Source organism: Macrobrachium rosenbergii, chromosome 6 (genome assembly GCF_040412425.1).
Source record: "Macrobrachium rosenbergii isolate ZJJX-2024 chromosome 6, ASM4041242v1, whole genome shotgun sequence".
In the NCBI taxonomy this organism is placed as follows: Eukaryota; Metazoa; Arthropoda; class Malacostraca; order Decapoda; family Palaemonidae; genus Macrobrachium; species Macrobrachium rosenbergii.
Window position 1 is genome coordinate 54,296,716 of NC_089746.1, and position 14,428 is coordinate 54,311,143.

At 36.8% G+C, this 14,428-nt stretch overlaps 1 protein-coding gene across 1 annotated transcript; it reads right to left on the reverse strand.

Moving 5' to 3' along the window:
- Positions 1-802: 802 nt before the first annotated feature.
- On the reverse strand, positions 803-8,865 carry LOC136839574 (uncharacterized). Its single transcript, XM_067105836.1, has 5 exons — positions 8,278-8,865; positions 7,612-7,656; positions 5,426-5,602; positions 3,584-3,671; positions 803-2,634 (listed from the first exon to the last, which is right to left on the reverse strand). Exons 2-5 carry the CDS (start codon positions 7,635-7,637, stop codon positions 1,489-1,491), a joined length of 1,437 nt encoding a protein of 478 aa, XP_066961937.1. The 5' UTR covers positions 7,638-7,656; positions 8,278-8,865; the 3' UTR covers positions 803-1,488.
- Positions 8,866-14,428: the final 5,563 nt, after the last annotated feature.

The following is a 14,428-nucleotide window of genomic DNA, read 5'->3' on the forward strand; positions in this document are numbered from 1 at the left end:
TCCATTTTTCCAAGCACTTGATAGACCTACTGCAAGCTCTGCACTTCGTGTCTGGATTCGTGTATAATCCAGATCTCCATCTGTACATTTTCCCATAATTTTTGGTTCCTTCCTGCAGGTCTCATCTGTGTACTTTTCCTTATTTTCCTCTCCTTTTCATAACATCATGATAACATGTATAATCCAGGACACAATATTGTCCGCACCCCACCAATTGCACATGGAGGTTGAAAGGTTTTTATTGATCTTAGACTACCACAAACAAATGTAGAAGTAATATTTTGGTAGTATACATATTTAAAAACATTCTTGTATACACCGTTGCAATAACTAACTTGAGATGCCAAAGCTACTGGGCATTTCCTAAGGATGCAGGAACTACTATTCCTGTACTGGTCTATAATGGCAAACTAGACTGAGATACAAGACCATTCAGTACTGCTGATTGGGGCTGGTGCTGAAATGACTGGGAAGCAAAGTACATAAGCAGAACTGTAGTGTTATCTGATTAGTGTTACCAAAGTGTCAAACTTCTATTGCTTGTTGTTTCTAGAACACTGAACCATTAACATTTTGGCAGGAGCTGGACAGTTCAGTAATAGCAGATACATATCAGAAGAATACACAGTGGTTTCCGTGACTATTGTATTCATGTTACGCTGACGAGACTTGGCTGCTATTGCATGCAGTTCTTCATGGTGGCCCCAGGTCTGACTGACTTGCCAAAAGTTCAGTGTGAAGTACAAGAAATATTGGGTGTGAGATTTGTTTGCCAGTGACTGCTGGCCGAAATAAACTACAATTGCCTGAATAAAACTTTATTATATTCATTGTGCTATATGAAAAGGAAACTTGAAATATTAAGTCCAGGCCACACCAGGAAGCTTTGCTATCAAACTGCTTGCAGAATTTTCTTTTATGTGTTTGCAAAATTTGATGAACGTTTACTGTGCAAACCTCAGTAGGCCACATGATGCTTACCACTTAGTGCCTTGTGTTATAATGTGTTGAGAATGATATTACTATCGCCCTTTTCGTTAATCTTCATATTCACTTACAAACTGTATTGTTTTACATTTGATAATCAAACAATCTATGCAAATTGTACAATTTACAGTGTTCATGACAGTTTCAATCACTGTGAAAACTGCTTGTGAAGGAAGTTTTCTGTTATGGATTGTATTAATCGAGACTAAAAGTAATCTTAGCTGTCACAAATATCTTAGAATATCTTCGTGGAAGAGGAACTAGATTTGGTAAGCATTTGTAAGGGATATTTACTGTAATAATGGTCATTACATTTAAGTGATCTCTACAGTATTTTTTTTTTTCAAAATATGCTGTTTAAACTCTCCTGAAACGTTAGATATGTAGTATGGTACTCAGCAAGAAATGAATAATTTTTTTTTTTTGAGGTCTCTGCCTGGTAGTAGATATATGTGTCCTGTGCCAGGTCATCAGACCTAACTTTCATAAATCAAATAAAATCTATTCCAGAATGTCGAATAGACGTTTTAATATCTGAGAACAGTACTTTTCAGCAATGTCTTTTCGTACTGCACCAGAGTTGTAATCGAACATCATAGTGAACTTCCCTCTGAAGGTGTGTAAATTGATTACGACAGGGTTTTCAATGAAATGGATTGTTGTTGATCTTATGACATGGCTGATTTTGACATGTTCTCCTCCCTCTGTCACCAGTGGAGTTACATTCCCTAAGTTTGAGGTTACAAAGTCTCCCTCATATTCCTTGTCAGAAAGAAGAAACTCCTCTGGGTATGGTAATTCATCGGTTGTTAGTAAGTGAAGTGCAAGATCTGTAAGGACTTTCCCACTCTCAATGCCATCTTTGATTTCTTGATGCAGAGAACGAACGTAGTCCCAGAACTTATCACCAAGGTTTCTGGGTGTATCTGTGTACAGTTTCAAAGGCCCTCCAATATGGCAACCTAGGGAAATAGGTGGTTTATTTTCCCAGTATCTTCTCAAGTTAACTAAATGGAAATTCTGAACACAGTAGGAATCTTTCACCAAGCCATATTCAGCTAAGGTGTCTGTCAGTGCTACAGCAACAAGAGCTGAGAAGGCAGAGTTCACAGTGACTTTCTCTTGTCGGCATTTTTGTATAAACTTCAAAGTTACATTCTGGCTGAGTATTCTCGCTAAAGTCACAGTTCTCTTTCCTGTTGTCTTGCCAGAAAAAATTTGCGTTATGTTTGCCTTTTGATTCTTATGTACCTCCTTTTCCTGAATGAGTCTGTCTCGCAGACAAGAATCAGCTTCAATCATTTCTTTCTTTCTCAGAATTTCTTTGAGTGTTGCATCTTCTGGTAAATATTCACCCAATGGTACATCATCATTTATAGGCCTATTAGAAATGATATCGTTCAACATAGAAATGAAGAAACCCATGATGTACATGTTTGTTGTACCATCCACAACGCCATGGTGAAAACCAAAGAACATGAAGTAGCTGTGTTTCATGTCAGGATCCAGGTCTTCAGGATCTATATCTGAGATTTTGTCAGGGGAATCCTTCAGAAGACGGGCACAGAACAAAGGACCTGTTTCTGTGTTGGAGCGAAAAGTGCAGAGGATGCCCCTTACTTCTTCCACTGTCTGACCTTGAAGAACCTGTGTAGTTAGAAATACAATACAAGAAAAAAAGGATAAGCATTATTTGCATAGATATTTTTGGCTGTCTAAATTCAGGTGGGCAAGAAAGGCTTATGTGCTGTGTCTCCATGGGAATGCAAACTCCTCTGCATGAGGTATCCAAATTTGAAAGGAATTGGAAAATGATATTTTTAATTCTATGTAGTAACTTTCATTATTTTCAAGCAGTTGTTTACGAATTTCATATATTCCATTATTTTCGTGCTGTTAATTTTTCTGTTTGCTAATGTGTGAATTTTTACTGTGAATCTGTGTATTCTGAATGATCTGTGGTTCCCTTCTTAATGCATAGATTTTTCATTCCGGTATAGGTTACTCAGTGTCGAATGATGAACAGCTGTCCCAGAAAGCCCTGAGGAGGCCAACAAAATGAGGTAAGATTGAATTTAAATAACAATGATTAATGAACTCATCTTGGATATAAAATCCTCAGTATATTATGAAGTTACCCCAGCATACACTAACTCCTCTTTGTTTGTCTCCAAGTAGAACAGATCTCTTGTTAGAGTTTGTGGTTTGGCAGTAATTACTAACAAAAAGAACAGAATCAAATAATGATTGATAGACGGAAACAGGATAATAATGTTAGACTGAAATATTTAATGGGTTACATTTAAGGGAATTGTATTTAAATTTATTGTTGTGATTTCCTAGCTGCCCTAGGTGAACACTAATTCCATGATGCGACTTATTTAGATTGGCAATAAACTGCAGTTTCATGGGTCCTGCTTTATCACATAATATTTAGTCTTTGTTCAGCCCTAAACAAGCTTTGCAAATTTCTTCATATTTGTTTAGGTTTTCACAAATTGAATGCCCAAGGTTATTATTAAAGATTTGAAAAACTTTTAACTTTGATATTTTAGAAGTGTATGTAAAAGGCGAAAAGTTAGTCCGTTCCACTCACCTTGAAGTCAACATCAGGATTGGTGGCTCTCTTTAACCACAAAGTTCCTTCGCGAGGAGCAAGTGCCACGCCGAGATTTGGTACTCTCCTGTAAATAGCAGTTTGTTATTGTAACTGTTTATTTTCTCAACTTAGTCATTGCTATGACAACTAGTACAGCAAAGAACGCCAATGTTTTCTCCCTTCGGTTTAAGTATTTGATTTGTTTTGAGTATAGGCCTACTGTATTATATGGAGCGATGGTCGGTAAGGTATTCTTTTCACGTGCTCCCTTCTTTCAGTCTGTATGATGAAAAGTGATTAATTTTCAGAATGAATCCATATACTGTTTTATATAAGCTGAACAAAAATTAACTATAATGCACTAGTGTGTTATCTGGAGTTAACAAGTTCAGTCTGATGTGACTTTTACGTTGCTAACTTAGTAAGGGAAGGCTTCTTAAAGTAGCAGTGAATGACTTGTCTGTATGTTTCCTGGTACACTTTGTTTTCTTCAGAACTAGAGACATGTAATATGTTACCCTCCTGTCGAGACTTTCTTGATTTGAGGCAGGGATGAAATGGTATTCTGTATTCTGTTTCGCCTGCAGAATTCACTAGTTTAGTGAAGTGTTCCCTTCATTGTATGCTTTTTCCCCGCTCCTCTGGTACTTTAAACATGTTGACAAGTGTCAAATAATGGGTTCCTCCTTGGAGCCTTAAAATCACTAGTGAATGTGATGAAAAGCACATATCGTTTTTAGAAGTTTTAATAAAAGTAAGCCTCACTGAGAATGACTGACAGTATAACCAAAGCATTATCGGCACTTGAGTCCTTTCTGCCGTGTTTGTATTCAGGAATGCTCCGTCACTAGTTCTTTGAGGAGTAAACTTTTGATTCATGAACGCTTAGATAGACGACAGACGTCTACCTTCATTCCGAAAACAACAGCAGTCATCACCATGCAAGTCACGCTTTCAACTCTGTTTACTATCTACTGTTAAGGTTTGGTAACTGAAGCTAGTGAATTACATCGTTCTTCGTAAGAGGCAGCGAATGTCATTAGGAAGTCCGACTGGCCTACGTGCAGGGTAGTTGAAAAATATTAACCATAACTTTTTACATTTCAAGATTTAGACCCAGTTGGTTCTTTATTGTTTATCTTTAAAAATTAACCCATTTCTTAAACTGTTTGGTAAATATGTCCAAAACATATTTATCCAAATCAAAGGTTCTTGGGGGTTGAAAATGAAGAACTTTCCAGGAGTTAGCTACAGTAGACAGATAAAATTGTCACTTTTTGTTTAGGAGTTCTCCTTATAGACGGAGAACCACTCTTGTTTTCTATGCACTTCCATCTTTGGAATAGGTTCTTTTCAGCGCCCCTTTGGCCCCTAGCTGCAACCCCTTTCGTTCCTTTTACTGTACCCCCGTTTATAATCACTTTCTTTATCTTATTTTCCACCTCCTCCTAACATTTATTTCATAATGCAACTGCGAGGTTTTCCTCCTGTTGCACCTTTCAAGCTTTTGTACTCTTTCCTTTTAGCGCTGAATGACTTCATAGGTCCCAGCGCTTGGCATTTGGACAAAATTCTATATTCCATTGACCAACTTTGGTATTAAGGTACTAAACCGTTGATCCTATGCCATTAAAATATCTTCAGAAGCATTTCAGATCCCAAATTGCTAGAATAGGCTGCCTAATTTTATGCTACAGTCTACTGCACAGGACAAGAATTACCACTTATAATCAATTGGAAAAAAGGGTAAATGATGGGAATTAGCTTTGCACAGCATGGGAAAAGCTTTAGACAGGTAATCATGAAAACGAAAATAATTTGTGAAATTTTAATACTTACCTGTAGAGGTGGCTGACAGCTGTTTTGACTTGTTCCTCCTGGAGTGGAACTTTGCTCTTAAGACCGAGCTGATACCATATCACGAAACTTCCGTGTTTGTGGCCGCCATCCATCACTTGCTCCCAAGTAGCGGCCTTTCTCAGCCATTGGCCGTTAAAGTAATTGTTGTCGTTTGGTCTGGAAAGATAGCAACTTGAGATTGGCTGTGATTGCAACAAATGGTTTTGCTTTTAAATCGTATTGCTGTCTGTTTATATTGTAAAAGGATCCTACTTCTTGTGTTTTTTTTTTTTTTTAACTTAAACTTTACGTTAATCTTTCAAGGCATCACTTTAAAAAATAGATATGTAATAATTTTTTTTACTGTTTTTTTTATATCGGTGAAGATATGCCGTATCTAGAATTTAAGCATTTTTAGTCAGTAGCATAATATTTTCTTTTATTTTCATTAACATCATTAATCCTCTTTTTGTGTTTTGTTGTCGTGTGTCTACTGTACTTATGTTTGTCAATACCTGTTGATGGCCCGTCAAAGACGGCTGTTTTGGGATTACCCCTTGATTTATTTCTCTTTGTTTCACTAGGCGTATGTCTCAGACCCCACTGTCCAATGCTGAAAAAGTCACCATCTTTTCTTACGCGAATTGTCACTATCCACAATTATAATTTGAATGCCCCTGCTTGCACGAAAGCAATACTAAAAACGAATAATAATCGCCTGGTAGACGCATTGCCTCTCAGAGCAAGGACAAGAGGCATGGTATTGCTTAAGTAAACGCGCAGATATGTTAATTGAATTATACGAATCATTATGACTTTTAGAGTGATGTCCTGACCAAATTGGAGGTGGCTCTGAATGGTGTTATTCTGATTGATGATACTGTGTATTGGAGCTCATAAATATGTTCTTTGTTAATTGTTTCACGGTGAAGGCGTTAATGTGTTTTAGCAAAAAGAAAAAACTTATATATACACACACACACACACACACACACACACATATATATATATATATATATATATATATATATATATATATATATATATATATATATATAATTTCTATATATATATATACATGTATACATGTACATGTATACTTTCATTGATAAGTTGAGTCATGTAGTAAGGCATATTATACCTAGAGAACCTCCATGTCAGGACTGATATTCGATGCTTTTATGCTACATTTAGACACTTTGGTTCTCCGGTTTTTAGTCTTGATTTAGTTTCCATTTTTAGCTTTCTGTAAAAGAAAATTATTGTGCCGGCTTTGTCTGTCCGTCCGCACTTTATTCTGTCCGCACTTTTTTCTCTCCGCTCTTTTTCTGTCCACACTTTTTCTCTCCGCCCTCAGATCTTAAAAACTATTGAGGCTAGAGGACTGCAAATTGGTATGTTGATCATCCACCCTCCAATCATCAAACACACCAAATTGCAGCCCTCTCGCCTCTGTAGTTTTTATTTTATTTAAGGTTAAATTTAGCCATAACCGTGGTTCTGGCAACGATATAGGATAGGCCACCAACGGACCGTGGTTAAAGTTTTATGGGCCACGGTTTATACAGCATTATACCGAGACCACTGAAAGATAGATCTATTTTCGGTGGCCTTGATTATACGCTTTACAGAAAACTCGATTGCGCCGAAGAAACTTCAGAGCATGTTATACCTGTTTATTTCTGGCTCTTGTTGTTTTGGTCTGTTGATTATTTTATCTCCCTTTTCTTGTGCAATTCATTGTTACTATGCTTTTTGATTAATTGTTACCTTTATTGAACTAAATAATCCTGTCATTAAGCCTATAATTAAATGCTGCAGTTATCAATTATTTGCCCTTAACTTTGAAATAATTTTGAAGTTTTCAAGGCCAGAATATTTTAAACAGAAACTACTTGGAAATCTGTCGTGTCCTTTTGGAAAGAATCATGCAGCTACAAGAAATGGCTGCACTAAAAGCAGGCTCACGAAATCGGAAATTGAGCAGAGAATATCCTCACAAGACCTTATTGAAACTACGGTGATACAGAATTTGGTAAGGGAGACATATTCCTTCACAGAATCAGACTGAGATAAAAGGACACAAAATATGAAAGGCAAAAATCCGGGAATGAGAAGAAGATATTCATTTGATTTTCCGAGCTGAGAATATTGTGCGTGATGTTGTGGGTGTCCCTTTGACTTACCTCATCGAGGTCGCAGGTTTAGACATCACAGATGTGTATCCAAGTCTGAAAAGAGAGGGTGGGATACTGAAACGTCACTATATATAAAATATGAAAGAATTCTGAACAAAATCATGAGGGTTATTTGCAACTCTCCATCATTGCTTATAATGTTTGAGTATTTTCAGGCTTGAACAGAATATTATCTTAATGTCACAGTAGGCTGGAATTTATATAAATATAGTACGTAAATTTAAATAAAACGACAGTTTCTGTGCAAAAAGGCGTATAACTTCTTTACGCTTTAAGGAACAAAATGTTGGAACAACCTCAAGTATATTTTTGTTTAAACCGTAGCGTGTGTTTGCGCATTCAAAACCTTAAGTTTCACTTTTGTTGTTCTCTTAAGAACGTTCTCATTCCCAAAATAACTTGTTTTGGTCAAATGTTAGTTCAGAAGTTTTTTTTATTTATTTTTCAGCGATGGATAAGTTACAATAACTTCTTACGTACCCAGCTGTTGAGGGAACAGAACTTAGAATAAAAATTTCCTCGACGATAAAAAAAAAAAATATATTGAAAATTGTAGTTTTTCTAGTTTTTGCTGAAAAGGGCGAACTAAAGGAACGCAAATTGTTAATTATACTAAATATGAATAAACAGCCCATGTTCACTAAAGTCACCAACCTGTGTTCCGTAGAGATGTTTCTTGACTGTGTTGCTAACGAGGTCTTTCTGAGTGAACTACGCTCAACTTCTCGTAAGGTGAGAGATAAAGATGTTTGATGAAACACAAATTACTCTATATTGTGTATTGATAAGGCAACAAGATACATTATCAGTAACATGATTTACTGCGCATAAGGCACAGAGGGAGTGGAATGGTTTTGTGTAATCTTACGAGATAAATACAATTTTGTATGTACTATGATATTAGTGTTTACTTGTGAGTAGTAACTCTTTGCCTCTCCACTGTGATGTTTATTTTAAAAAGTTTATTTTTCGTTGCTCAGAGTTTTAAAGTTCACATTCACGCATAATGAATAAGTTTTTATCTGCGTGTTAAGTTAAATTCTTACTTTTTAAAATTCTGTGGACGCAAAACAAGTTTACTTTTCATTACCAACAACTTATTTTTTGTCCTCATTTATTAAGTATATTTGTTTGACTCCTTTGAACTGTCGTTATAATTACTTAAATAAATTAAATTGGTTTCATGAATGTCTGTCAACAGAGAGAGAGAGAGAGAGAGAGAGAGAGAGAGAGAGAGAGAGAGAGAGAGAGAGAGAGAAACCAAGTATCTATTCAAGGTGAACGCAGCATTGCCTTCGTAATTTTTGTTTATCAGTAGCCACTTTAATACCCTTATCTTCATTGTGTTTAATATCGCCAAGTCTTCATGTAATGTCATTTGAAGCTTCGTCGGTGTTTCAGCATGAATCAGTTGTCTTGAAAAAAGGCGATACCAGCTCTGAAAGGTTACACTTTATAGGAAATGAACTCATAATCAGGTAGTGGAGACTCTATTAACACTATCATTAACTCCGGTCCTTTATTCTCAAGAGATGACTCTTTTAATGACTAAGGTGAACTGTTTTAATGAGGTCAGGCGAGGTATCCAGTTGTAGGAAACCAAAAGTCCACCTGGTGGGGTTAAAAGCCTTAAGGAACTCGAAACCGTTTGGCTTTCGAGTTTTTTTTAGCACTACAAGCACAAAAAAAGTTATCGTAGAGGGAGGGAGCAGTGCCGTCAGTGCGCCTCACGTGGTGCACTGTGGGCATTATTAAAGGGTGTTCACAAAGTCCCTTCGGCACCTGGCTGCGTTTTATTTCACCTCCATTCCTGTTTGCTTTCTCCCAGCTTGCTGTCTAACCTTTCCAACTATTACGTCTCAGTGCAGTTGTCGGTTTTTTCCCCAGATTTGCCTTTGATTCCTCGTACTTCATTTTGTTAATTTTTGGGGTCTCTTCATCTTGCTGTCCAACCACTCCAACTCCTCGTTTTCCCTGACTTGAGCTGTGAATGGCTGAAAGTGCCCCATTAACAAGCTTTATAGCCTAAATGTCATGGTTCATTCATTCATTCATAAAAAAAAGATTGAGGGAGCGCATTATGAAAGTGCTCCTACAGTGGTTGCGTGGGTGTGCTGGGGAACGCAGAGATTGGCTGATGTTTGCCTGTTTTCTTTTATTTCATATTTTTATATGATAACATAGTGCCACAGAATCGAAATGCCTGAAAGTTTATACATTAACATTACATTACTTCAGTTGAAGCAAAAAGAATTGAAGAGATAGTAAGTCCTCATATTTCAGTAGTAGTGGAAAATAAATGTTTGTTACATGAGATAATTGTAAGTATGGATTTATTTTATTTAAAACAGTAAGGGAACGCCGTTCCTCCACCCCACCCAGCTCATAAGGTGAGGGAAGACCGTTCCCACAGCACTGCACCACTGGTATAGCCTTGTATTCATTCCTCTTCATTCATTTTTATATGTGGAATGTCACCACGTCATCAGAATGGTGATTATGATAACGAACATACGATAATTCCGGGACAAAGTAGTGAAAGGACACACGGAGGTACTACATCTCTAAACATATAGATATCATTATGTTTATGTACAGTCATGACAAAGCCCGAATGCTCATGTAAGTAGAGGAATATTAGAGAGAAGCAGTAATAGACGATGAAGTATACGTAAGGGCTATGTTAGGACACACATCGAAGATTTTTATGTAACTGAATACGAAAGTAAATGAATTAGTATTGGGAAGCAGAATTATAAATTCAGGAGACACGAGGGTGTACTTCCAGTAGATGGTGCTCAAAGGGAGTCAGAGGTAGGAAAAGGACTACAAGTATTTGATTTCTAATAGGAGTCAGAGGTTGCGCAATCAGGGTTGCTTTTAGGAGATAACATGGAACCGAACTTTCAAGTAGAGTGCATTCATAGTCTTGCGATTGAAGTAGCAAGTCTGGTAATTGGTAAATTTGAATGATATTTCACGTGAGAGATTTCATGTGTGGGATATGCGAAAGATATTTCTGGGTCCAGTGTAATTTACATAAAATTGGCCCTAATACGTACAAGTGATACCAAAAACACAAAGTTACTACTCATAGTAGTAAATAGAATAGGACTGGATAATTAAGAAATGAACGTCTTGTAACAAAATACGAAGCAGAATTTCCTTTCAGTAAACACTCCACTGTACAGCTTTGGCCTTGAATTGTTTTTGTTCCAAAGAACAATACGACATGTAGACTTGCCTAGTTGGATCCTCTGCTACATGACAAGGCATAAAACTTGACAACTTTTATTCTCTCTCTCTCTCTCTCTCTCTCTCTCTCTCTCTCTCTCTCTCTCTCTCTCTCACACACTCTCATATATATATATATATATATATATATATATATATATATATATACATACATATATATATATATTATATATACAGTATAAATGTACTGTATATATATATTTATATTATACATGCAGTATATTTGTATATATATAATATAAATATATATATGTATATATATAAATTATATGAATGTATGTATATATATATATATATATATATATATATATATATATATATATATATATATATATATATATATATATATGCGTGTGGGTCTGTTACATCATGCAGCACAGTCACACGAGAGCGTGTTCGGATGTGCATAATTTCTTTTTGATCTGAACAGCAGCGAAGCGCAACACGGACCATGAGCAGGGGACTGTCAGTGACAAAGGTCAGTTCCTTTAAAATGACAAAGCCTTTTGAATATTCATAGTGAACAGTAATTATGTTTGTATGCTCGCTGGCGGCCGTTGTCCTTGTCATCTCCAGAATTTATGTCCTGCGCAAAAGGAAATAATAAATATATATGTGTGTGTGTGTATTTGTATACTGTATATGTATATACATGTATATATGTATATATACATATATATATTCTAAATTAATTGCATATTGATTTATGCCTAAGTTAATTATCTAAATTAATTGCATGTTGATTTATGCCTAGGTTAATTATATTTCATTGATTATATTTCATATTCCTTTTAAGTCAATTGATTCAAAACATATTGGAAAGGAAAATTTTTGCCCCTACATCTTCCAGTGCGAGTTTTTTTTTTTTTTTTTACCAGCAAGGTGTATTTAAATGTCTGCTAAGCGGGCGGCGCATTAGAACCCACATTGATAGCAAGGTGTGTGGGCCTTGAGTGATAGGACAGCTCTAGGGAGCTTGGCACTTGGTCCGTCAAGCGAAGGTTACCCGAGGTTATTGACTATAAGGGCATCCGGGCAGCTGTCTCTGAGGAGAGAATAATCAATCTCTCGCGCGTGTTCTTGAATGGAAGACGATGTAATTGATACCGTAAAGATAAAAGTCGGAGAACAATCTCGTTCTTTATGTTGGGAAATTATTCTATAGGAAAGACTGAAGAGGACAGAATGGCCGAAAGCCGTTCCTCCGTATAAAGATAAGATAGAGCCCGTTTTTCCATTTGGACATGTCCTTTGCATAACCCCGGGGGAAAATATTACGCGATGGCAATGTCAACTGGGCACCTGCTCTGGGCATCAGAAGAGTTGTGAAACGGGAGGCTGAAAATGAGTGGGGATTTGTGGAAGTGAAAGCACGGGAAAGATATGACTGGCGGAATTTCGTAGGACTTGCTTTGAGATTCGGGGAGAGATCAGGTAGTTCTGTGGTCAGCTGGTTAAGACTGATCTGCCCTTATGCCACCACGGGTCCTTAAAGTAAGGTAAGGCGTGTTAAGGCCTCAAAAGGAGGTAGAAGCCTGGTTTGGATATCTGGACTCAGCTCGAGGTAGCCTCATATTTGAGAAGTGGGGTGAGGAGGGGGGGGGGAGGGGGAATTGGATGGGTGGTGGGGATGACGGAATTCGAAGTCCGTATGTATCGGAAATCCGTTGATGGTTCAATTAAACGTCATCTAGCCTAAACAGTCATCTAGTATTGTGTAAATTGAAAAAAAAAAGACGAGATCGCAAACCTATCCCAAGTATTTTACGGTGCAGTGTAGTCATTACTTAAGGTTCCTTGCGGCGTCCCTACGGCCCCTAGCTGCAACCTCTTTCGTTCTTTTTGCTGTACCTCCATTCATATTTTTTCTTATATATTTCTTTCCACTCTCTCTCACCAATTGTTTCACAGTGCAACTGCGAGGCTCTCCCCTGTTACACCTTCAAACCTGTCAACTCTTAATTTCCCTTTCACCGCTGAATGACCTCATAGGTCCCAGCGCTTAGCCTTTGGCCTAAATTCTATCTTCCATTCCATTCCAAAGTATTTTACTTTAATGCTTTAGTTGTATTTTCTGAGCTCCTTTCTTTGTAACAGCATATAATTATTCATGACACATTCAACTTTCATAATAAAATTGAAATGAAACTTAAAAGACTTCAGATTCTTTTTCGTAATCAGAAAACAAGATAACGCGTGAGATTATAAAACAGATTTTAAAATAGCAAAGCTTGGTACGGGGGAGAGACTAATTTCCATAAGACTAATAATTACATTCATTAAGTCTCCTAATCATTCCAGGTTGTATATGTATGTTACACAGCTGGTGATTATCTTCATCGGCCATTTGACTATTGTAGTGTGTGTGTGTGTGTGTGTGTGTGTTTGTGTGTGTGTGAGAGAGAGAGAGAGAGAGAGAGAGAGAGAGAGAGAGAGAGAGAGAGAGAGAGAGAGAGAGAGAGAGAGAGATAATATTGTGCCCAGACTGACAATACAACGACTTAGGTTCTTTAGTAAATGTAAAGTAAGCATAGCATTTCTATCTTTTACTTCATGCAAACGGTAATTTTTCTGCCCAAAAATTAAAAAATATATATTTAAACGGATAGCATATATATATATATATATATATATATATATATATATATATATATATATATATATATATATATATATATATATATATATATATATATATATATATATATATATATATATATATATATATATATATATATAAATATACGCGCATTTAAATCACGTGGTCTGTGCCGGACAACGCATGTCCAACTGGTTGCTTTGCAAAGCAAAGTACGCTTCTTGAAACTTGCATCACTTATATAAAAAATTCACATATGGACATCATAGATTGAAAAGTTCTTGCTCATATTCCAAAGAAACTTAGAGGAGGAAGAACTTGACGCTAAAACGGCGTATCCGCATGCCATTGTTGCAAAGGCGCATATTTGGGGTCGTGCCTCATATGATTAGTGTTAGACTTGCGGGCGTACGAGGAATCCAAATCTGTGGCCCCACTCTAGGAGAGCTGTTAATCAGCTCAGTGGTCTGGTTAAACCAAGATATACTTAATTTTTTTTATTTTGTCCTGGTTTGTCTTGCCGCTGAAGAAAGTGCTTCCACCTACAGTAATTAATCCGTTGCTATTCACCGATGTAGTTAAACTACTTATGAAGATACAATGACGATTAGAGTGACTCATCAGATATGTCCCATGATCAATATCCGTCCTTCTCTCTTTTCAAAAAAATTATTTGAAGAACAAAATATTTACCTTAACGTTCAATTAATGCTATAGAACTTCAAGTTTTACTTTGCCTGACCTATATCATTTATTTATGATGATTCATCTAGAGAAATACTAACCTTCCACAGTGCATTCTTTCCTCTTTTTATTGTGTAGTTTTTAGGTTTGGCTCTAGGCCCCGCCTCTCCCCACCAGCCTCCCCTTTTTGTATGGCCCGGCAAGAGAAGTATATGTTCCGACCCCCGCCCCCCCCCGCCCGGTCACCTCTGATAGATAATGACACAC